Raw genomic sequence first — 25,109 nt, forward strand, 5'->3', positions numbered from 1 at the left:
GGGGAGACAGAGCCTGGGAGGTTTCCTTGCTGCTATCAAGCTTGGGGGACCTGTCCCAGGGTGAGAACCCCTGATGAACAGGCACACAAAAGAGCATTATTTCTAGTAAGTCAGTGGTCCCTGAAAGGCCCCTCAAAACACATTCATTGTCCCAAGCACAAGATAATAGGTGGTTCTGGGGGAGAAAGCCAAAGCCATACAAAATAAAACCCTGGAGCAGGGTATCCACAATTAAAGCACCAGTCAGGAGTGACCACACCAAAGGCAAGTGTGAAGTGATTGGGTGGAACTGGGGCTTAGTGGAGACCAGGAGCAGCGCTTCCTGCCTCTCTGGTCCTTTCTGGTCCCCTCACCTGGGATATGACGAGCCTCAGGCACAGGGCCAGTGCCGGAAGTTGGTGCTCAGCCAGGTGGGAGCAAGAGCTGGCAGGACACAGATTTAGATTTCCAGGCTGAGGAGATGCCTAGAGGGTGTGTGTGAGTGTGTGCAGGAGGGTGTGCGCAGAGGCAGGGAGGAGAGCTGGTGTGGGGGGCAACATGGGGTGAAACTGGTGCAGGCCGAGTGGACAAAAAGAGAAGTCTTGTCTTTGAGTCGAGCTGGGAGAGCAGGAGAAGAAAAAAGGAGCTCTTATTGGTGGTTGTCAAGGAGATGGGCCTTGGGGTTTGCTGAACTTTCTTCCCTTTTAGCGTCCTGCCTGGAGCTGAGAGGGGCCATTTTTTTCCAACAGCGCCTCGCGGGCGGTCCGCGCCAGGCTCCAAGGCCGAGGGCGTCAGGTGGAGACCCCAGGGCAGACCCAAGCAGCTAGGATGCCCCTCCCGCCTTGGCTACCGCCCCGCCGAGCTTGTCACTGGGAGGCCCAGGCCTGGCATTGGCCGATAGCAAGCCTCGCTGGCCAGGGCAGCCCTGCACGGTGGCGGTGCCCTGCGGGCTAAATGCAAGCAGCCTGTCAGCCACCGTGTTGTCGCGGGGGTCCTGCGGCTGTCCCATGACAAGCACACTTAAGAATCATTGCCCTTTGGAGAGTGGTAGAAAGTTCATTTGTTTGAAGGTAAATTTGGAAACCATCTTCACGAGTTTTTCCAAGTCCAGCTTGTTCGATGCTGCCTGGGCAGCGCTTGGCACCCAGTAGGTGCTCAGTAAAGGTCGCCAGAATGGCCCCGCGGACAAGGCATGGCTTTCATGGCTAAAGAACGCCGCGGGGCCCTTCGCGACCTGTTCGAAAGCCCCCCCACTCGCTCCGGCGTGCGAGAGCTGGGAGAGGAGGGTGCTGCCCCCAGAGGGGCGGTCACCCTGGACGACGGAGACTAGGGGTAGGAGCCCAAGAGCCTGCAGCCTCCGAACGAGGCTGGGCAGAGAACCCGCACCCACAACCCGCAAGCAGGCTCGGGGGGACTCCCACCCCCCACCTGCCGCCCGCCCCGAGGGGAGGGGCGGCTCCGGACGCCCCCGCCCGCCACGCCCCCGCGGGCCGGCGCCCCACGCCCATTGGCCGTCCTCGCGAGACGCCCCGCCCCCTGGGGCCGCGGGCCAATGAGCGCACGGATGTCAGCTGTCAGCCGCCGGCTCGGTGGCTCGGGAGCCCGAGCGGTGGCCGAACAGCTAGCAGCTAGGAGCGCTAGCGGAGCGGCCGGTCGGTGGGTCCCGCGCCCGGCACGCCCGCACGCCCGGCCCAGCCCGGCCCGCAGCGATCATGGGCGCAGCAGAGGTGCGCTGGCACTTGTGCGTGCTGCTCGCCCTGGGCACCCGCGGGCCGCTGGCGGGGGGCAGCGGGCTCTCAGGTAAACGCCGGGCCGGGGGACGCCGGGCGCCGGGGCGGGGGGCGGGGGGGCGGAGGCGCCGTCCCAGCGGGCCCCCACCCGCGCCGTCGGAGGCCGGAGGCCGCGGCCCGCGCCGCCCTGCGCCCACTGTGCCTCTTTGTAAAATAACTTCTGAGGCCGACCCGGGGCGCCCCCTCCCCGCAGTCGGGCTGGTCCCGGGCTCCTGGAGCCCAGAGGGGGCCGCAGCAGGGGCGGGGTGGGCTGAGGCCCGGGGTGGGGAAGCGTGGGGCGGGAGGAAGAAAGAAAGCGCGGTGGCTGGCCGAGGGGCACCCTGCGTGCGGACCGAAGTGGGGCGGGGACCCTGGAGCTGAGAAGGGGCTCCCCAGGGAAGAGGGGAGCGGGCCGAAGGAAGGCCGGCGAGGAGACGGGAGGAGGTGAATGAGGGGAAAAGAATGGACAGAAAGAGGGAGGGGATAGAGGGACAGACGGACAGTAAAGGAGGTTTAGAGGGAACAGACAAAAGGACACAGGGCGAAGCCCAGAGAAAGACGCAGAAGGGTCGTAGAGGGAACCTAACGTCCCAGGGGAAAGGAGGGAAGCCAAGGGAGGGAGAAGGAGGCAAAGGGACAGATCAAAGGAGCTGACTGTGGAATGGACTACCCGATGGAAAAGGAGGAGAGGTGGAGACAGATGGACACCAGAGAAAGGGACAGGAGGACGGGAAGGGAGGCACACTGGGAAGGACAGGGAAAGAGCAAGGATGGAGATGCCTGGAAAGAGACAGACATGTGGACAGTCAGGAAGGCGAGAAGAGAGGAATGAGAATGCACCCCGAGCAGACCACAGGCACAGGAAGGTGAATGGGACCCAGAGGGAGACTGACATGGATCTCAGTGATGAGGACATCTGTAAAGAGAGGCAGGAGACACAGGAGGGAGTGGCCATGGTCAGGGCGGTCAGGCAGGCAGCGGAGGCGAGGTGGGGTGCCAAGTGGACTTCATAGGGACTCTGCCTCCCTCCCTGTCTTCTGGTCCTCTCTGGTTGCCTGAAAGGGGCTCTCAGGCAAGGCTGGAGTCACATTCTCTCCTTGTGTCTTCAGAGGGGCTTTCTCCCTGGGGAAGGGTCTTGCCTGCCCTGCTTCCTGTGCCTCCTGTGCCATGGAGCTGGGCTCCATGAGAAATGTCTTTGGTGTGGGGCCTCTTCCTGGGAGTGACACCCTGCATGAGGGTGCCAGACATTTACATTCCACGGCTGGAGGGGGCTTTTCCCACGGACCCATCTTCCAGAAGCTGGGCTTTGTTGCCCATGCCCCTGCATGTATGTAGGGGTCTCTCTCAGGTTTTGGAGTCCATTGCCTCTGTGTGACCATTCCCTTGTACCCATCTTTCCCTTCTGGTGTCTCTCTGTCTTCTTCTGTGTCCTGTCTCTGGCCATCTTCTCCCCTCCATGGAAGCCCAGTGACTGAAATCCCAGCAGTTGGTCCCCAGCATAAGAGAACCATAGTCAAAGTGAGCAGCCTGTGCTGGAGGGCAAGTTGCCCTGCACAGGGTTCTGCCACCCAGGTCAGGCAGAGTACATAGCTTTGTGCGCAGAAAGCCCTGACCTGGGCTCTCCTGCTCTCTCCTCATCTCCCACCTAAGGTCATGTTTGTTATGTGGTGTGTTGGCAGACAGCCCCACCCACCCTTTGCCAACATGCATCTGTTCCCATCCTGATGAGGGTGCATGCCCAGGTGGGAGATGGGGGTTAGAGGTGGGCACCAGGCCCAAGAGCCCTGGGCAGTTTCCTGTCCCTCATTCCCATATACTCACCCTTGGGAAGCAGGAAGAGCCATACCTGTGGCCTTATGCCCCTGTTTGACTGCTCCCAGAAGTGGCCCTGGACATTGACCCTGGCCTGTGAGTGCCTGCCAGTTCCCTTCCCTACTTTCCTGGGGCAGCTGTGAAGGGTGGGTTGCCACCTCAGCAGATCCTGCCACCCTCAGAAGCAATGCCTCTGTGTGTGTGTGTGTGTGTGTGTGTGTGCGCGCGTGCGCGCGCGCGCGCGCGCACTCGCACTCACGTGCACGCACATGAGGTCATTCTGTTGTGTTTTGGTTTGATGCCTCTCTTGTCCCAGGGGTGTGCTGGAACCTTGGGGGCTGGGGTTGAAGAAAAGGAGTCCTGTAGGGGGAGGGGGAGTAGCTCAGGGACCCCCTACATGCAGATTTAGAATCCAGATGCCAGCCAGGGAAGTAATTCAAAGTGGGCATTTTGGGAGACCAGAAAATCTAGGGTGAGTCCAGAGGCATGAAGAGGCAGGGATATTCTACGCTTTCTCTGGCTTTCCTGGGTCCTTCTGTCGGTCTGCCTTCCATCTGTATTTTCTCATAGCCAGCTGGGTGAACAAGCCAGGTGAGCTTGTTCTATGTCATAGTCTCTCCCATAAGGAGCAAGTAACCTATAGCACCATGCTGGGTGCTCTGGCCCCTCCCTCGTCTAAACCCAAGAAATTGCTTGTGCCCCGGGGTCCTCTCCCTGTGTGTGTGAGAAAGTGTGTTCAAGTGCATACACCGGAGCTGTTGTGCATCATGTTCCTGACGAGGTGTGTGTGTGCCTTGAGGGCTAAGGTGGGGAGTGCCAGGAGTTCTCTGAACCCAGGCTGAACTTGAATCTGAAATCGGGTTGCAAGAACCAGTTTCCCACCTAGGTTTTTGAGGAAGGGAAGAGGGTATGGGGATCAGAAGCATCTACAAGCCTGGGTTAGCCTAGTTAGATGTCAGTTCTGCCCCAGTCTGGACTCCAGTCTGGGAGTGTGGAAGCCAGCTAAGTAGCCTATATGCTACAGCTGGTGGGATTTGGTGTCACATCCCCTGCAGGAGTTCTTGGGATGGTCTCTGCTCTCTGCTCTCCCATCTTGGTTTCCCCATCTGGGGGATTTGAACTCCCCCAAGGGCCCTTCTGGCTCTAAATTCTAGAATAAGGAGAGTGGAAGAGGATTGGAGTCATGTTAGTGGGGAGAGCAAGACACACAAAGATCCTCGAGTTGTCCCTAATCCTCAATTTCCCCATCTTTTTATCATGAAAATCAGTGATCCCTAATATGTTGGTAGCCATATGCCTGGCCCAGAGCAGCTTCCCAGGATGTTACCAGATTGTCATGTGGCAACTGTAATTGTCAGTTACCTCAGTGATCAGAAGAAGGGCTGGGGCAGGAGCTCCCGCCACCACCAGGGGCTGCTGCTTACCCAACCACACTTACCTGTTGCTCCTCCACCCACAGGGACAGTGGACATAGATGAGTGCTCAGAGGGAACAGATGACCGCCACATCGACGCCATCTGCCAGAACACACCCAAATCCTACAAATGCCTCTGCAAGCCAGGCTACAAGGGGGAAGGCAGGCAGTGTGAAGGTGAGTCTGCCCAGCCCTCCCAGCCAGACCCTATGCCCGCCAGGGACAAAGTAGGTGGCAGATGTCCACCCCCCATAATGCCAGCCAGGACTGAGCCCACAGCCCAGCTGCCATGGGCATGGACACCCAGGCTCCTCTCAGCTTCTCCTCCCTGGACTGCTTCCCAGGGGGATGGGGGTTGGGGTGGAAGTTGGAGACACAGGGTGCCTGGTTCTCACCCGGTTTTAGACTTTTGTTTTTTTGAAAGAAATCAAGGGGAAGCATCTTATATTGATTTAATATCTGTCCCTAACTAGATGTGGGGTGAGAAGAGCCTAGGGTCCCCACTCCTCCTAACTCCAAAATCACCTGCATGGCCTGGAGCTCCCTCAAGGGACCGCAGAGCCCTCCACAGCTGGGAACTGGCTCAGGTCTCCTGGTTCAGGCTGCCGGGCTTGGGCAGAGACTATGGATTGTGCCGCTTGTCTGTCTGTCCAGCCTCTCCACCCTGCCTGGGGGTGCTGGTTTGAATATCTGGCACTAGAAACCAGCTCCCTTGAGCCAGCAGCCTGATCTGGGCACGGTGATGCACGCCTGGAATCCCAGCAGCTGGGGAGGCTAAGGCAGGAGGATGGCAAGTTCAAAGCCAGCACTGGCAACTTGGCAAGGCCGGAGAAACCTGGCAAGACCCTGTCTCAAAAATAAAAAGTAAATAAATGGTGTGGGGTTGTGGCTCATGAGGTACAGCGCTTGCCTAGCACCACATAAAAAAATAAAATAAATAAAGGTATTGTGTCCACCTATAACTGAAATAAATAAATAGACTTTTTAAAAAATAAATAAGTGAATAAAAAGGGCTGGGGATGAGGCTCAGTGATTAAGCGCCTCAGAGTTCAATCCCTAGGACCAAAAAAAAAAAAGAAAAAAAAGCCCAGCCTTGGTAGTGTTGGGAACCAGGGCTCTCTGGGGCAGATGGAACCTTCACCATCACCATGAGGGTCTGTGGGGCCATCCTGACCATGGGTCTAGGGCAGAGCTTGGCCTGGCGGGCAGGTGCTGGAAGCAGCTCTTGCCACACCTGATGTGAAGTCACTGACCCAAATCCTCCCTTTCTGCTGCCGTCGTACAGATGAGGAAAGAGGCATCTTTGACAATGTCCCCAAGTTTCACAGTGACATGGCAAGGACTGAAATCCAGGCCTTCTAATTCCCACTCAGCCAGTCTCTAGTGTCTCATTTTCTTCTCCCCGAACCCTGCCAGCTTGGCCTTTCAAAGTGTGAGGTCTGTGTCAGGCTCACGCTAGTGAAAATGACGGGTGCTACTCTTTCTGTGCCAGACTCTGCAGAGGCCAAAGTTTTAAAGGACATGGCAATGCCACCTTCAGATGCTGAGGTTGTTTATCCATCTCATTTATTGAGCATCTGCTCAAGGCCGAGTGTTGGGCAGATGCGGTTTTCCTGGATCAAGCCTGGTTTGGGCAGATCCCTGGATTACTCAGGGCCCGGAAGCTGAAGAGGGGAAGCTGGTGCCTTCCCGCTGAACTGTGGACAGTGCCAGGCTGACAGCAGGGAAAACAGGTCACAGGCAAGAAGTGAGAGGGTGGGCTGCCCAGCTGCTGGCAGGTCCTGGAGGTTATCTCAGTGGTTCCAATGTGTAGCTTGGTGTGACCACTTTCTGACTCTCTGCTGGGTACCCCAGACCCAGTGCCCTGCAAAAGGAAGGCCATGGTTGGCACCCCCATACCCATGGTCTCTTCCCACCTTACGCCACTGACGGGGCCTCTTCCTCTCCCAGCCTAGACCCTAAGCTGCTGTCCCTCCCTGCTCTGAGGCCCACATTTCTTCCTCTCGCTTATTCCCCTGAAGCCTTTCGGAGTCCAGTTGAGCTCCCCACCCCACCCCCGGCCTGAGCTAGGGGTCTGACTCCAGCTCCGGCTCTTGCTGACTCTGTGGGCCTCGTTCCTCCTGGGGAGGAGGGAGGAGGTCGGGTTGCCCCTCTGGTGTGAGGAGGAGGCTGTGCCTGTGCTGCTGGAGCTACAGTGCCTCTCCAGGGCTCCAGCCTCTGCCCTTCACTTCCCCAAACATTAAAGCCCCAACACTCACGCCCTGGGATGGTCCGTGTTTCCGAGTCCCTGTTTCTCTCCTCCTGCCGAAGCTCCTGTCCTCTCTTTGTGTCCAGGATAAATCCAAAGGTGGATCATTCTTTAATTTACCTCCTCCAGGAAACCTTCCCTGATAACCCCCTCTCTCTGTTACACACATGTGTGCGTTCCTGTGTGCATGCATACACACACACACACACACACACACACACACACACTCACACCATGCAATAAGTACCCATTAGCTTCCCGGAGGCCCCTAGGCTTCCCGTCATTGCTGTTCTGACTCTGGGTTATAATGGTGCGTCTTGCTCCCCAGGGAACCAAGCATGGGCTTGGTATTGGGGATGTCACACGGAAGCTGTCAGACTCAGCTCACGGTGAGCTCCTCAGCTACAGAGAGCCTGGCATGTCTGTCCTGTGCCTCCAGCTCCTGGGGCAGAGCCTGGCACAGCATGGGCATGCTGGATGTGTTGGTCTGAGTTGGCTCTCCATGGCCCAGGCTGGAGCTCTTCCTGGACCAGTCGCCTGTGAGAGCAAGTGTTGGCTGGGAAGCACGGAGCACAGGGTGTCTGGGGGTCTCCTTCCTGCCATGTCGACTTGACCCTGTGTCATGCACAAGAGCTGGGACAGGCCTGGCCTCTGCATGGAGAGATGGCTGCAGCCACCTCTGAAGTGGACATTTAGGGGGTGGCTTGTCCTCCCCCAGCCTGTTTCTCCTTTAGTTTGGGGGGCCTAAAATACTTCCTGCCACAGCTGGTCCTGGAGACTGAGATGCTGTACGGTATACTGGGACCCGCCTGCCTCGCAACCTGGCTCCCCATGGGCATCAGTATACAGTATGTGCTCAATATGCAGATGAAGATGTCACTACCACCACCGCCATCCTCTGTTCCCACTACTTCTCAGAGAGGTCACAGGCCCTGCTGCAGTTAGGAACCAGGAAGACCTTTGAAATCCTGCATGCAGCAGGGGTGACGGTCATGGTCCTGTCTGTCCCTGCCCTGCAGGAGCTTGTCGGCTCATGGTGTTGTACGGACTGAAGTTCTTTATCAGTGGACATTCCTGTTAGCAGGTTTAGGATAATACGAGGGGTGCACCCGTGCCTGTTGATCGGCCTCATCAGTGGTACATAGAATGACTGTTAGGAACAAAGAGCAGGGTGCCATTTGGTCACTTGCTCCCTAAACCCTCAGGAGTGAACCCCACATGCTAGTGTGGGTTCCAGAGTCCTGAGTGGACCCTATCCTACTTACATGAGGTCTTCTCATTCCTGGGGACCACCCAGAGTTCTCAGTTGGTACTGACACATCCTGCTGGAGCCTTCCCCAAGGACCACCAGAACCCTCTCTGGCTTCCCCTGGAGGACTGTGCAGAGACTTCCAGGGCCTTGGAGACCACCTAGATGCGCATCTCCTTGCTTTACAGATGGGAAAATGGAGGCCAGTGAGGGTGGAGGTCTAATGGGGTTGGGACAAGAGCCCAGGTGTGGTGGGCCATTTATCCACACTGTGTCTATATGTGATTATGACCATGTATCCCTTTTTGCTCCAAGAAGAGGAATGCACTGTCCTTATTCAGATAAAACAGAGAAGGTAAAGCATGGACTCAGAGCCAGACTGCATAGGTTCAAATCTGGGCTGGGTAGCCTGGGCAACTTACTTAAGCTCCATTTGTTCATTTGTAAAATGGACATGCTACTAGTTCCTGCTTCCTGAGGGTTAAATGAGCTAATGTGTTAACAATACTTTAACATCACCTGACACATAGGACATCCCATATAAGTACGAGCTGCTGTTACTGTGATCATGATATTGATGGTGATGGTGATGATAAGAGTGATGTTTGCTATTGATAGTGATGATTGTGGTGATATTGTTAATGATGATGGTGATGTTGATGGTGAATGTGGTGGTGAAAGTGGTGGTGATGGTGGTGATAATTGTGATGGTGGTGATGGTGGTGGTGGTGGTGATGGGGATGGTGATGGGGTTGGAGGAGGTAATGGTGGAGGTGGTGATGATAGTGATGATGAAAATAGTGATGGTGATGTTGAAGGTGAAGGTGGTGGTGAAGGTGATGGTGAAGGTGGTGATGTTGATGGTGAAGGTGATGGTGATGGTGATGGTGAAGGTGGTGGTTATGGTGACCATGATGTTGACAGTGATGTTGATGAGGGTGTCTTTGATATTGGTCATCCTTATAGTTTATGTTGATGAGTGTAAGTCAATGATCATAAATGTTGTGATAAAAATCTAAACAGAGATAAAGGTTTTGTCTTTTTCCAACAATCCCCAGGACCTAAAATGGCTGGGAAAAGAGGCTTGTTGGTTCCTTGACTGTTCATATAAATCCATGCATACATCCAATTCCCCGTAGCGATGTGTGGACCTGCAACATCTGCAGATGACCATCTACCTAGAAGATGCAAGTTAAAACACACAGACAGGCTTTCCTACGTGCGCCTGAACCTACTTCAGGAGTAACAAACATGCTTCCACCTTCCTTTACTGCAGACATCAGTAACTGATCCCCACGCCCTCCACGTGGTCATTTCCAGGGTTGAGGAAACCCATTTTCCCTCCCTGGGCTGCAGCATCTGCAGGCCCTGAGCTGGAGGGGGGCCTGCAGAGGTTGGAGTCTTGGGAGGATGAGCCCCCATTCTACACATCCCATAGCTTTGCTGTTTATGGTGATGAACCCAGAGGATGGATTCTCAGTGAAGCGTGCCCTGGGAATGTGGCTTCCACAATCTCCCTGGTTCTTCATGGGAGACAGAGCCAGGTGGTGGGAAGCCCTGCATGGGCTGTGTGAACCTCTTTTGTCCTTGACAGTGTTACCATGGGACTTCTGCTGGTTGTGAAACACTTGTCAGAAAACTCAGTACCAGAGGCAACCCACCCACATTCAGGGAAGAGCTGCACCTTTAAGACCATCTTGCTGTGTGGCTTGTGGCCTCCACATGCAGAGCCACCGTGAAGCTGTGTTCTGGGCTTGCTGTAGCCAGAAAGAGTTACTTACCTTGGCCAGCTAGGTAAGGCTCTGATAGAGGCAGGGGTCATGTGAGTGTTTGCTTGGCAATTTGCATCTTTACAGAATCTGAAGTTAAAAGAAACTTCATAGGGCATCAAAGTGCCCCCCTGTGTTCCACAAGTGACCACTGCTTGTGTTGCCCTCTCGGGACCTGTAAATACCTGTTTTAATCCAGCCATGCTACAGTCATGTTCTCCTGGAATGTGGGTCCCTTGAGGAAGGGCTTTGACCTGTTCTTCCCCCTCCCTGGAACCCAGCAGGTGTGGAGGGCATTTGTTAGAGGAAAGGGCAGGCAGATGTGTCCCCAAGGACACCTCCTCCAGGAAGCCTTCCCTGGTTCTCCAGACAGGTGAGCAATCCTCCAGCGGAGCTTCTGTCCCCCGAGCCCCTGCCATCCTGGTTGTGATGACCAATGTGGCTTCCCTGGAGCGAAGCCCAGGCTGGTGTCAGCACCCAGTGCTGGAGGTACCAGAAAAGGCCTCCCAGAGGCCTCACAAACTCTGAAGACTTTACAGATAAGGAAACTGAGGCCCAACAGGGGAGAGGACTAGGCTAAGGATGGCTGGTGTGTCCAGACAGGTGGCAGAGTTCACTTGGGGACACTGGCCAGTCTCTAGTCAGGTGGGCCAGCTAAGGCAGCAGGGCCTAGGTTCTAGTACCATTCAGCCTTGGGTTCCTAGCGGCAGGCAGGGTCCCCAGGTCTGAAAGCAGTGAGGTGGGGGGTCCTAACAAGGGAGTGACAAGAGGACACTACAGAAACGCTTTCCTTTTCACATGTCCCCTCCCTTGCTGCCGCCAGCTTGTTTGACACAGTGGTGAATGTGAGCATTTGGAATCTCACTGCTGGTCGCAGCAGGGCAGGGGTGCCCTGGCTCAGCCTCAGGCTCAGCACGGCCACTTAGACTCTGGTTTGCTAGTCCTTCCCTTCCCCAGCTTGGCCAGTGCTCAAACTCACCTCAGGGCCTTTGCACATTCTGTCTATCTGTCCCCTTCCTTTTGTTAAGCCTGTGCAACCCCAGCTCACTGGACGCCTTGGGTAGGGGCACTTTGGAAGCTTCCAGGGCCAGCCTTGTGCTGGCCTTCTGGTCTGAATTAGCCAGGCCTGTTTGTGCTCACTCTGCCGGAGGGGCAGGCTGGGGTGAGGAGGGGGCACTTCATCCCCTTAAATGCTTCAACTCATTTAACCTTAATTGCCTTGTTTTCATAGACATTTGCTAAGGAAAAGGACCAAATTATAGCTTGAATTGGGTCTTACTAATCTTAATTAAAAGCTCTCGTTTATAATCAGGACCAGGCCTCAAATGAGGAGCAAACCGCACTCAAATGGCTTGTTTAAATCACTAAGCCCTTTTTGCTAATCACTGTTTAGTCTGAACCAACAGCACACATCACCCCCTCTACATGTACTTAATTTTTTAGACCATTTATTCAAGTGGTTTATTCCATTTTCAAGTTCCAACGCAGGCCTTTCCCAAAATGCTGTAATTAAAACTCTTGGGGGAGATACGTTTTTGTTTTGGCCACAGCATTTTAAATGTATTACTATTTTCCTCTTTTTGTGTGTGAAAAGGAAAAAATGACAACCTTATGGCCATCAGAGATCACAAAATTAGCATGTATGTAATGAATGTAAATAGTCACTTCCTGAATTTTATATCCCTGGGGCCTGCTTGTCAATCACAGCAGTTAGGTAGATTACAGAGCATGTTATTAAAGCGTTTTGACAAAACTCCTAATAACAAACCCAGTGATCCATTTAGTTTAACATCAGAAAAAAAAACTTCAAACCAATTGGCCTTCCAGGGAATAATGTCTGTGACCTTATTAAATCATTTTCATCATTATTGCTGCACACTTTATTGAAACTCCAGACAAAATTCCGCTTTGGGGGCAGCCAGGAAAGGCCTGGGGAAGCAGGCTTTGGGCAGGGATGAGGGGGATTCTCCTTCAAGTCTTAAAGCATGCAATCGCACAAGCTCATGTGAGCTCTGCTAAGATGAAAACTCAAGTCCTGCAGACCAGCAGGCAGGAAGAAGTTGGATGTGACTTAAAGTTCCAAGTTGCTGTCAGCTAGCAATTAGGCCGTGCTGCTTGCAACTGGTCCCAGCTCCACAGCAGAGGTTAGGCCACTTGGAACGTCCTCACAGCCCATGTCCATTTTTAGAAGAATAAATGGGAAATTAAGCTCATGCATATTGGCATTTAAGTGTTGGAGGCAAGTACACCTCTCTGGGCCTTGGTTTGCCCATCTGTAAAATGTATGCCCTGGACTGGATTCAGGGAAACATCAAGAATGTTTGCTGAGCTTCTACTCTGGGCCAAGCTTGGTGCTGGAGCTGAGGCCTGTTTCCTGCCCTTGACCTCACTGATTAGGGGGAAAGACAAAGTGACAGCAGGGTTTGGAAAGCGAAGACTCAGTGGGGGCAAAGGAGAGAGGAAGGGAGGAACTTGGGGAGGGCTCCTTAGAGAAGGTCCCAGGTGAGGAAAGAGAGCAGAAGCAGGTCTCTGTCCTTCCCTCCAGCTCCATTTGTAGCAAGAAGGATTCAGAAGCCTCGATGACTCAGTGAGTCCCCAGAGTGATCATTATCTTGAGCCTGGTGTCCACATCCTCCTACCTAAAGCAGCAGCACCTGCCTTACAGAATGTGCATTTGGCCTGAGTAGAGGCTTGAGGAGGGTGAGGGGCCTCTGCCTCCCACCCCTTAGTATCTCCCAGCTCCCCAGGCAGCAGCCCCTCTCTGCTCCCTTCCGCTGTGCCCTCTCACCTCCTCTTGGCCGTTTCTTATTACAGTGGCTGTATTTGTTTTTCCATCAGAGGAATGCTAACCAGAAAAAAACCATTATTTCTAAAAAAATAAACTGTGGGCTTATTGGCCTTTGAATGCTACTGAAATGGATGTTGGCCTTCTCCAAAGGCCTTGAGACAAAGAGGACCTGGGGCCTTGTGTGAGCAGGCAAGGTCAGGGGGTCTCGGAGGGTGCTCTGAAGGGGTCCTCCAGATGGGCCAAGGCTGCCGCCTCTGAGAGGAGGAAGGGCATGATGTCAACTGCCACGTGGGACTCTGGCCTGAGTCAACAGCTGCTGGGGTTGACCTTGCCCAGCCCTCCAGGATCCCCAGGATGCACCCCTCTCTCCAGAACTCCCAGGCCTCTGTCTGTTCTGCACTTGTGCCAAGGGGTAGAGAGCTGAGAGTGGCCTTGGAGACCTGGCTTCCCGGCCTGAGTGGCCTGAGGCAGGCCTGAGCATGTTGACTGCCAAGTTCAGAGGAGGGCAGGCAATCCTGGCCCCTTGAGCACCCATTGTGAGAAGCTCCTGACTCGGGTGCTTTTCACCTTGGTGGGTCCTAATACTGGCTCAGTCTTTGGGGGTGGCAGGAGGAGTGTGCACATGCACATGCGCTTCAGCTGAGGTTAGCCACCTGACCCTCCCCACGGCCAGTCTGTGGGTGGCCAGAGCCCTCCTGAGGCTGTGTTCATCTGGGTCATTCCTTCCCTCCACCTGAGCTGGTAGTTCCTTGTGGCCAGGGTCCAGGCTGAGGGCGAGGGACCTGGGGAAAGCATTGGCACAGAAGAAAGCAGGCAGGTTACTTGACCCCTGATAAGGATCATGGAGCCCATCCCTGATGGGAAGGTGGAAACTGGAAGCAGCCCGCTTGCATCTGAAGTTTGGCTTCGCCTCTCACTTGTTGGAAAATGCTGGGCAAGGGTCTGAAGCTCAGTTTCTTTCTTTCTTTTTTTTTTTTTTAGATGTAGATGGACATAATACCTTTATTTATTTTTATGTGGTACTGAGGATTGAACCCAGTGCTTTACACGTGCTAGACAGGTGCTCTACATGGAGCTACAGCCCCAGCCCTCGGTTTCTTTTTCTAGGAGATGAGGAGAGTTGAGAGCTTTCTACTTGGGTCACGGTAAGAGTGAAGCCGGTCACCATTAAGATGGTCCTGGTGTGAAGTTGCCACTACTTTTATTTTTATTACTGTTGGAAAGAAAGGGAAAGAAGTCAAACTGCACCAGGCCAGTTAGGCCTGCAGTCTGAAGGCGGAGAGAGGGAGGAAGCCTGAGTCCGAGTCCTGAGTTCAAGCTGTTGTAGGCCCTGACTTGCTGATGAGCTTAGTCCCCAGTTCCTCTCTCCCGGGCCTCAGTTACCCCTTTTTAAAGCCCAGGACAGTGAATAAGAGGATCTCTAGGACCCAGGTCACCAATTCCAAGTAGTGACTGGATTTCCTTGCAACTGCATATTCCTAATTCACGGCTGTTAATTTCAGAGCACCCCTGACGGCCTGCGGTTCGGGTCTGGGGCATCTTCCCTGCCTTTCCCAAAGGGGATGGGAGCATGCCAGGCCTGTTCTTGGTAGGAGGGAGCAGCATGGGGCCTCAGTTTGAGACTGGCAGAGCCCTGGGATTCCTTTCACTCCATCTCAGACAACCAGCAAGTCAGTTTCCCTGGACCAGACTGTGTCCATACCCATTATGACCATGTCTTGATGCCAGGACTCAGGAACAGCCCCCAATGCAGGGTTAGGATGTTGTTGAGAGAGAAAGGAAGTAATTAGTAGGTTCTTATCCTGTTGGTTTTATGGGGAACCCTCTCTGGTCTTTGGGAGCCATGCACCCCACCATGAACCTGGGCCGAGCAGGTAACATTGAGGTCAGTTCAAAGTAAGCATCCAGGCAGATCCCTGATGACCTAGCCAGCCCCGGGGATAAGAGCAATGACAGCATTAATTTGTTTTTTAAAAAATTTAAGCAACTTCATTGAGATATAATCCATTTAAAGTCTACAAGTCAGGACCTTTTAGCAAATTCAGAGTGCTTGTCACCACAGTTAGTTTTACAGTCTTCTTATCACTAGCCAAAGGAAGCCCATACTCTTTAACCATCACCCCGAGCCTCTCCTCCAGGCCTCTAGCCCCTGTGGCCCGAGGAAACCACTAATATGCTTTTGGTCTCCATAGATCAGCTTTTTCTGGTGCCTTCATGTTAATGGAATCATAAAACACTTGGTCCTTTGGACTGAGGCAGCATTACCTTTGAGTTCAGGCAGCCTAATCAATTCCTTGTTCCTCGTGTATTGGCTGTGTGGTCTTGGGATGGGCAGGCAACATCTCTGAGTCTCAGTTTTCTCTGATGCAAAGTGAAGCTGTGAGCACCCAGCTCCCAGGATGGTTGTACACACAGGGCCTACATCTTGCCTCACGTTATAGGACTCAGTCACCAGAGGCTCCAGTCATCTGCTGTTCATTCACTCAATGCCCAGTACACTTTTGCTGAATACCTTCTGCCATGTTTTGAGGCTTAAGCTGAACAGGACATGATTCTTGAACCCATGGGCTTGCAACATCAAAGGACACAAACACAAGCAAATGAGAGTATGAAGATGTCTGTTGGTGGGAGTGTGATGCCCAGAGTGGGCAGAAGGGTCATGTCTACCAGAAGATGAGCAAGAGCTCCAGAGAGGCAGTGACACTGGAGCTCAGGGCACTGGTGGGTAGGTGATGGGATAGGGGTAGGGGCTCCAGGCAGAAGGAACAGCTTGAGCAGAGTGTGGTGGCCCAAAGCCACGTGGCAGACTGGAAGCTGCCAAGTGGCTAGACCCCATGGTTATCTTGGTTCATGAAGTGGGGTGAGGGGAACCTTCCTGCTTTCTGGCTTGAGCCATGCTCATTGTGTGCAGTTAGGAATGGGAAAGTCTATAGATGTGTGTCGGTTTTGCATGACCTTTGACTTTTGCTGTAATTAACTGCTGGGTCCACTTCTGGCATTGTCTCAGCAGAAGGGAAACCTGATCGATGGATGCCAGGGGCCCTCAGAAAGCAGGTCTCCTTACTCAGTCATTACAGACCCAGAGCTTAGCCTTGCACCACTGGAGGAGTGGGACTTAATCCTTCCTGCTAGGCCACTGAGAAGCCCCCTTCCTAGAGTGTAATTAGCCAACAAACCGGATTAAGATTTATCCATCAGTGAAGACTCAACTTCCTAAGCCGCGCATCCCGTCCAGACGGCGTATGATCTTAGGAGTGTGTGGTCTCCCCAAAGCAGACAAAGGGAGCGTGCTGGTGCCAGGCGAGAGGGGCCTTTGTTAGAACATTCGGGCTCACTGCCTTGGAGGAGTGTCTAAGAAAAAGGCCAACTTGAGGGGAAACGAGAAAACATTTTCAGTAATGATCTCTGAGAATGGAGGATGTGGTGCTTTAAAAGTCCACATTTTGAGGTTTCCAGTCCTGATTCTCAAGACCCGAAAATAGTATTGAAATAAAAAGGGGAGGTATTCTGAGTCACTGCAGAACAATCTTTTAGAATCTGGACAACATGGAATGAATATATATTTTATAAGGCAGTGAGAATCAATTTTGAATTAAATGAAAAAAAAAGTCCTATTTGGGTTCCACTCCAGTGATGCTGGCAAGTCACCCAGCTGTGGGATTGTATGTGCGCATGTTGCCATTTTAATATAGGAAAAGTGGAACTGTATGACCTTTTTAAAAATCCCATAATAAGTGGTTCCCTGTGCTGGTTTTCTCTGCTCTGTCGGATGTTGGGAGCTGCCTTCTATTGGGAATAGAGTGTTCATTAAAAAAAAATAGCTGGGGAAGTAGCAGGTGTGGCTGAAAGAAGTTGGTGGGTTTCTCATTTTCAGGGTGAACTTCTGAAAGCTGGTCAGACCTTTTGTCCTTCCCACCTTCTCTGTTCGTATCAAGTCCCCACCAGGACCACCTTCAACCATCACTACCCCTCAAGGGTAGGTGCAGACACTGAAAATAAAAATAACAATACACATGATATCTTTCCCTATCATTTATCTTAATGATTTTTTGGAGCATAGAATATTTTAAAAGCCTTCATCATATGCACCTCAACAGCAGAAAGAGAACATGCATTTGAAAGCAGCCACTGTCTGGGGACCTAGTGACAAGGTCTCCTCTGGGTGTCTGTGTCCAGTCATTAGATTAAGGCCCACCCTTGATTACATCTGCAAAGACCCTATTTCCAAATCAGGTCACATTCTCAGGTGCTACAGGTTGGCTTCAACATATCTCTGGGCAATGCAATGCAATTCGCAGCAGTCCTTTAAGAATGAGCATCCTTGGCCGGGCCCAGTGACACACGACTGTAATCCCAGCAGCTTGAGAGTCTGAGGCAGGAGGATCACTAGTTCAAAGCCAGCCTCAGCAAAAGCAAGTTGCTAAGCAACTCAGTGAGACCCTGTCTCTAAATAAAATACAAAACAGGGCTGGGGGTGTGGCTCAGTGGTTGAGTGCCCCTGAGTTCAATCTCCAGTACCACCCCCGTGCCAAAAAAAAATAAGAATGAGCATCCAGATCTCTGCCCTGTCCCTGACTTCCTTTACCTTCTGTGTACCTGTTCTTTTTCTGATCCTAATGGTTCTTCAACAGATGTCTGAGCCTGATGAGTGTCTTGAAGGCCTGTGGGGCTTCTTCCAGCAGGTGGTAGCTCCTGGATGTGGTTTTTACATAAGTCCATTTGTGTTGACAGAGATTTTCCTTAGTTGGTTTCTCTTATATATTAAAGGAAGAGGCTTGCATGCTTTTAAAAAACAAAACTTCAAGACACAAATGGGAAATCTGGGAAGGTTTGATTTGTGAGCAAATGTCCTCCATCCTGGGTGCTGCAGGGGGGTCAAGCTGGCTGTCCCAGAAGCTTGTGGGAGCACGTGAGTCCTGGGGACAGGAGAGGAACTGATGAAGCTAAGAGATGCTCAGGTCTGGGGGAATTCTCGGTGCAGATGAAGGGAAGAGACATGAGCAGTGAACCTCCCTGCACTCCAGCCCATTGGTGTCTACTGTGGCCTACCCTACGGGAGTCAAAGAAAGGAAAAGTCTAGAAGTTGTTTCACTGACTGTTCAATGATCATATGCTTTATGGCCATGGTGGTCAAATCATTTATCATCCCAATAATGAAAAGAATACAGTTAGAAATGACACCCAGACAATAAGCATAAACTCTATCTATGCCAGGGAAATTGAGGTTCATCATTATTCCTAATCAGGGGAAGAAACACTCCTATTAGGAGGTCTGGGGATTCTCAGATCTCATCACTATTAAAACAGCTGGCTTACTTGCATTTTTTACAGGTGTACCTGCTTTGATGGCTTCATGCTGGCACATGATGGACATAACTGCCTAGGTGAGTAATGCAGCCATGCCATGCTCTCTGGGCATGTCCTGCCTACTTGTTGGCTCCAGCTTATAGAGCTGGGGACTGTGAGAAAGCTTGCCCTCCTTTGGTTCTTGTGTTGGTTTGCTCAGGCTGCCATGAAATACTGCAGACTGAATGGCTTAAAAAATAGAAATTTATTTTCCTCATACTTCTGGGGGCTGGAAGTTCAAGGTCAAGGAATTAGCAGATTTGGTTTCTTGGAAGGGCTCCTCTCCTGGACTTGCAGATGGCCATCTTCTTGCTGTGTCTTCACATGGTCTTCCCCTTGTATATGCATGTATTGGGTGTTTCTCTTTGTCCTGATCTTTTCTTATGAGGACACTGCATCATATTGGAGTAGGACCCTCACTAACAATTCTATTTTTAAAAAATATTATTTATTTATTTATTTATTTTAGGTGTAGATGGACACAACACAATGCCTTTATTTTGTTTTATGTGGTGCTGAGGATTGAACCCGGGTCTTGCCTGTGCTAGGTGAGCGCTCTAGCGCTGAGCTACAATCCCACACCAACAATTCTAGTTTTAATTTACTTACCTCTTTAAAGATCCTGTCACCAGATAGTCACATTTGGAGGTATTAGAGGTTGAATTCCTTCAACATAAGAATTTCAAAGGGACACGGTTCAGTCCACAATGTTGTATATTCCTATGGCTCAAATATATTTTCAAGCTAGTTGTATAAAATGTATAAGCATAGTCTACTTTTGCTGAATAAAATTGGAAAAATATAGAAGATTAGGGAAAGAACTTGGAAAGCATCTTATCTTCACATGGTCTTCCCCTTGTATGTGAATGTGTAGGGTATTCCATCCGTCTTCTCTTGTGTCCAGGTATGCACTACCCACTGTGATGGTTGGATGATCCTAATGTTTTTGTCGCTTGCTTCTCCTTCTAACGTCATATGCACCTCGGGTATTTTCCTGTGGCCCCTGTTGCCACCATCTCCTAGTTGCTCCATGGACTAAGTTGCCAACAACCTAGCTGAGTTTTGTGGGGCCACCGTAACAAAACTGGGTGCCTTAAACAAGAGAGACTTTTCTTTTACACTTCTGGAAGTTAGGAGTCTACAAACAATTGGCAGGGTTGGTTCTGTCTGAGGACTGCAAGTGAGGATCTATTGTAGGCCTTTCTCCTAGCTTGAGGTATTTGTTGGCTTCTCCCTGTGTCTTCACATGTCTTAGCTCTATGTCCAAATTTCTCATGTTTCTAAGGAAACCAGTGGTGTTGGATTAGGGCCCACTATAACTATATCATGTTAACCTGATCATCTGCAAGATTGCATTTCAGAAAAGGTTACATTCACAGTACTGGGGTTTAGGACTTCATCGTGTTTTGAGGGGACAGCATTCAACCCATAATAGGTGTTCACCATCTGTAACAAGAGAAACAGCCTCTCATGGTAGAACATGCATGGCTTTTGGAGCATGCTTGCCTGTCCCCAAGCCTGCTTCTGCCATGGCTGCTGAGTGACTAGAAGCACAGCAGCTAGAGACCAGATTAACGGTCTGGATTTGGCAGGAGCATGACCAGGGATGAGTTATTTACTTGTTGGAGGTCTTGGTTACTGTTCACAGCAGTAATGTCAAGACATCTCAGCAGCAGACTGGCCCAAGTGCCCTCGAGCTTGTGGCTGGTACTGTCATCATGGTCTCTGAGCCTCATCTTCCCATTCTAAAGTAGGATCTCTGTGCCACCCACACCATTAGGCTGTGTGCAAGGATGGAATGACAGTGTGAATGAAGTGACTAGCATTTACTAGGTGCTGTTTTGATAGGCATTATTGTTACTCTGGAGAACTTGGCTACCTTTCTGTTTGCTTCTTTTGTTAGTTCTCACCATCAGAATCCAAAGGTGATTCTCTTTCCTATCTTCCCATGTGTAGAATCCTTCGCATGAGTGGAACTAAGGAACCAAAAAGTCACTTGGATTTTTGATGGACTTTGGTGCAGCACTTTCTAAAAACTCTGAGCAAACCTTCCATTCTGCCACCTAGTTTTTGGGCACATAGTATGGACAGTATGACACCCTGAGCACTTGGGGACTCTGCCTCTTAGTGGCAAGTTAGCCTGAGTTTCCTGCCTGTTTTTGTTTAATTCATGTTGGGTCTCAGATGATGTTATGGGAAACAGATCTGTGAACATGTAATTATACCCAAATCAGTGCCAAAACAGAGGCCTGAACAGCAAGTTCCTGTGAAAAGTTTCTCCTGAATGAAGTGGGAGTGGGGAAGGGAGTGGGGTTAAGGGGTGGGGGGCTTCAAAGAGGAGCTAGTTCGAAGTGAGATCTCCTGAGGCTGAGGAGAAGTTGGCTAGGTGGAGGGCCTAGCCTGCATTGAGGGCTGCATGTCCCATCCGGCAGGACACATCAATGTGGCAGGACACATCAATGTGGCAGGACACATCAACATGGGCAGCGAACCTAGATGGGGAGGAATGAAGGGACAAGAGACACGAAAGGTGACAGCAAGACAAAAGTTCTGATCAAGCTGCTAACTTTTATTGTTCACACAGGGGTATTTATATGCTGGGGATAGGGAAGCTCTCTAATCAGCAATTGCTGGGTGGGTGTTCATATGCTAGGGATGGAGGTCTCCGCAATTGCTGGATGTGGGTGGTAAAACTGCCAGCTGCAAGATGTCTGATGATCCTGATAACCACAGGATGTTCCAGGGAGATAGGTAGCTGCAGGATGTCTTCTGGGCAGGATGTCTCCCAGGGGGCTGTCAGGCTAATCTTTGAAGGAGAATTTCCTTCTAGTTCCCGACAGCAGCAGGCAGTTCATCAAGGCTGGGCTCAGAGTATATGGGAGGAGTGCTGGATAGTGGGACCACAGAGCCAGGCAACTGCATTATGGCACACACCAGTTAAGTATTGTCATTTAATCCTCCAAAAATATAAGTGCTCCACTGTCCCAGTTGTTTGCGTATCCTGTCAGTAACCAGTTAGTCAATTCAGGCAGAGCTTACAGGCTCTGTGGGACAGCCCATTAGAAGCAGGCAGTATCAATCAGTGGCCAAGAGAACAGACCTTGGGAACTGCCAGTTTGGGACTAAATCCTGGCTTTCCAGTTTGAGTAGTATGACCTTCGCCTGCCTTGTGCCTGTCCATATCTGTAAAAAGGAATGCATAAGCCCTATCGTGTTGGGTTCTTGTGAAGTTTCAGTGTGAGCACAGATGTAGAGCAGAGAGCAGAGTGCCTGACACCAGACCCAAAATGTCACAGTCTTTCAAATGACATGTGTTGATGTGAGCCGATTTGACACCCTGTGGACCTCACGGGGCCAGGGCCCTGTCTGCACTCTCTGGATTGTGTCTGACCCACGGGGCTCCCCTGCCAGCCCCAGCACTACGATCTGTGTAACACCACCTGCCCATAAATGCTCTGCTGTTCTCCATGTCAGGAGTACCCCTGCTCTCCAGGCCCAACCCTACAGACCCACTGTGGAGTCTGGTGGATCTTTGTTTCAACAGCATTATTTTCCCAGCAGATTTTTTTTTACACTGATTAATTTAAAAGAACTAGATAAGACTCCCACCTTCCTGCTGCCCCACACTACACCATCACCTTTGAGTGCAGAGTGCAGCTTCATACGCCTCAGATGTACACATGTGGCAACCAAGACAAGCAGCTCCCTGTGGCAGCCCTACCTTCAACTGAGGGAAGACCCTTTCCATAGACTTCTTTTTGTTTTTCTTCTCAAAAAGAAACTCCAGCTAGGAATTAAACCAGAGATACGAAGCTCTAGGGTATATAAAGAACTCAAAAAGCTAAATACCAAAAAAAACAAAAAACAAATAACCCAGTCAATAAATGGGCCAAGGAACTGAACAGACACCTCTCAGAGGATGATATACAATCAGTCAACAAATATATGAAAAATGTTCAACATCTCTAGCAATTAGAGAAATGCAAATCAAAACTACTCTATGATTTCATCTCACTCCAATCAGAATGGCAGCTGTTAAGAATACAAATAATAATAAGTGTTGGCGAGGATGTGGGGAGAAAAGCACACTCATACATTGCTGATGGGACTGAAAATTGGTACAACCAATATGGAAGCAGTATGGAGAGTCCTTGGAAAGCTGGGAATGGAACCACCATTTGACTTAGTTATCCCACTTCTTGGTCTAAACCCAAAGGACTTTAAAAACAGCATACTACAGGGACACAGCCACATCAATGTTTATAGCAGTGCAATTCACAATAACTAAACTGTGGAACCAACCTAGATGCCCCTCAGTAGATTAATGAATAAAGAAAATGTAATATATATATACACAATGGAATATTACTCAGCAATAAAAGAGAATAAAATCCTGGCATTTGCAGCTAAATGGATGGAGTTGGAGAATATAATGCTAAGTGAGGTTAGCCAATCCCCAAAAAACAAATGTTGAAGGTTTTCTCTGATATAAAGAGGCTGACTCATAGTGGGGTTGGGAGGGGGATCATGGGAGGATTAGACGAACTCTAGATAGGGCAAAGGGGAGAGAGGGGAAGGGAAGGGGCATGGGGGTAAAAAAGATGGTAGAATGAGATGTATATCATTACCCTAAGTACATGTATGAAGACACAAATTCTGTGAATATACTTTATATACAACCAGAGATATGAAAAAATTGTGCTCTATATGTGTAGTATGAATTATAATGCATTCTGCTGTCATATATAACAAATTAGAATCAAATTAGTTAATTAATTAATTTTTTTTAAAAAGAAACTCCAGCTCAGGGAACAGACCTCCATTCCATCTGGCTCCAGCCCAGACTGAGCATGTGACCTTATGCTAGTCAGGTGACCTTTTAGAGCCTCAGCCCCCTCATCCATGAAATGCTGTGAGAATTAGATACCTGGTACAGCGTCAGGACATAGGAGCCAAAACAGACACTGCCCACGGTCAGCTTGGCCTGGAGCTGGAAGATTTAGGGTCACACTCTGGCATCACCAGTCATACATCACAGCCTGTATGCCCCGCTCCTCGACCTTCCTAGCCTTTGTACCCCAGCTATGAAACAGGTCAGCGGTGCCAGCCACAGAGGAGTGGGAGGTGATTAAGGAGAAGGAGATGTAGAGAGCTCGGCACACAGATATAAAGCCCTGTTCCAGTGCTGGCTGTTGTCACCGTATCATGGCAGGGGTTTCAGGCTGGCAGCCATAGCCCTCATCTGACCCACAAGCAAGTCTGGTTTATCCATACAGTGGTGGTGTTTGTTATTATAATTATTGAATGACTTGTCAACACCTAAAAATTAAGAGATATCACATAAAAATTGTTATTTCCAGCATCAATCCTGCTTAGCCACAGTCATGCAGCCTGACATTTGTGGGACTTGGGGCATGAGTATAAATGGAGGCCCATACCCACATGGATATATGTCTTATAGTAATAACAAAGCTCCAGACAGAATATCCTCTGTCTCTTCTTTCTGGACAAACATTACTTCCTAATAACTTGCAAGGCTAGACTTGAATTCAGAATTCTAGATCTCCATGCACTTTCATACCATAAAGAAGTAGTGTAGACAGTGCCTGCTCCTCTCCCTGCTCCCCACTCCTGGCTCTATTCCACATCACAGTGACCCTGAGGATACCCTAACGTGAATGTTGGAGCTGTGGCCGTTCACTCCTAAAGCAGCTGCCCTTTTGCTGTGGCATAAACCTTAGTGTCATCTGTCTCTCTGAGAGCTGAATGCATGAGGCCATTTTGGCCAGGGAATTTTAGGGTCCTCAAATACCCAGGATATGGTCTGGAGCAGTGTGTGTTCCAGGTGTCCATGAATCCCACCCCCTCCCCCTGGACTCCTTACTGCATAGGGAGGGCTGCAGCTAGAGTTGGTGCAGAGCAGGGACCTCAGAGTATGAGGTCCAGGACAGGGGCACCTCTTGCCCATGTATCAGTGTGGTGCTGGCAGCAAGTGAAATGGGTTCACTGCCTGTCCCTTGGAGGGGATGTGTGCTCTCCTGATTGCCACAATCCCCGCCACTCCCCAGTGCTCGCCAGTCTGCTTCAGTCACTTGACTACCTGCCTGTAGTTGTGTTTGTGCCACCTGACGAAGCTCAGAGCCAACCCCAGGGCTGCTCGCTGGTGGCGAGAGGCTGGCTGCATTGTTGGAGGTCCTCTGAGGCTGACTCAGCCCACAGCCCATCACGCATTGGGAGAGTGGGTCCGTCTGTTTTGATTCCAGAAGTCTGGGTCAAGTTTGGTCCAGTTGTAACATTCCTCTCTGAACCACCACTGGATTCCTCAGGGCCAATCCCTGTCACCATGTGTCACATGGGTTGCTGAGAGGCCTGGTGAAGCCTCCACCTGACACATACTGACCCCCAGGGGAGGTGAGCTTTGTGTTATTAAGAGATGAGGAGGACAGAGTGTCAGGCCTAGAGCTGTTCATGTGCAGGTTGAAGGCCAATGCCACTGAGATGTGGAGGGGAGGCGGCCACTCACCGCACCTTAGGCCTGGCCCCAATAAAGGTGCCATGGGCACTGGGCCTGCAGAGAGCCATCAGTGCCGCAGTCTTGGCTGGGCACAGAATCACGAGCCACCACACAGCTTTGTCGATTCAAACAGCAATTCTTTATTCTCGAACTCACACTGGCCTCCACACACGTTCTGGGGCAATCCCAGTTCTGCTGCCACCCCAAAATCACCTACTCCA

At 51.0% G+C, this 25,109-nt stretch overlaps 1 protein-coding gene across 1 annotated transcript in view; it reads left to right on the forward strand.

The window, feature by feature from the left end:
* Positions 1-1,531: 1,531 nt before the first annotated feature.
* The window catches only part of LOC308640375 (signal peptide, CUB and EGF-like domain-containing protein 1), a gene marked incomplete at its 5' end in the record, with an annotated part of 80,027 nt that continues 56,449 nt past the window's right edge, over positions 1,532-25,109 (forward strand). The window contains 5 exon segments of the mRNA XM_081312307.1: positions 1,532-1,573; positions 1,575-1,601; positions 1,605-1,779; positions 5,020-5,155; positions 18,336-18,412. Of these exon segments, the coding sequence (XP_081168433.1) occupies positions 1,532-1,573; positions 1,575-1,601; positions 1,605-1,779; positions 5,020-5,155; positions 18,336-18,412 (457 nt within the window).

This window comes from Spermophilus citellus (assembly GCF_964194105.1).
Source record: "Spermophilus citellus genome assembly, contig: SCAFFOLD_114, whole genome shotgun sequence".
In the NCBI taxonomy this organism is placed as follows: Eukaryota; Metazoa; Chordata; class Mammalia; order Rodentia; family Sciuridae; genus Spermophilus; species Spermophilus citellus.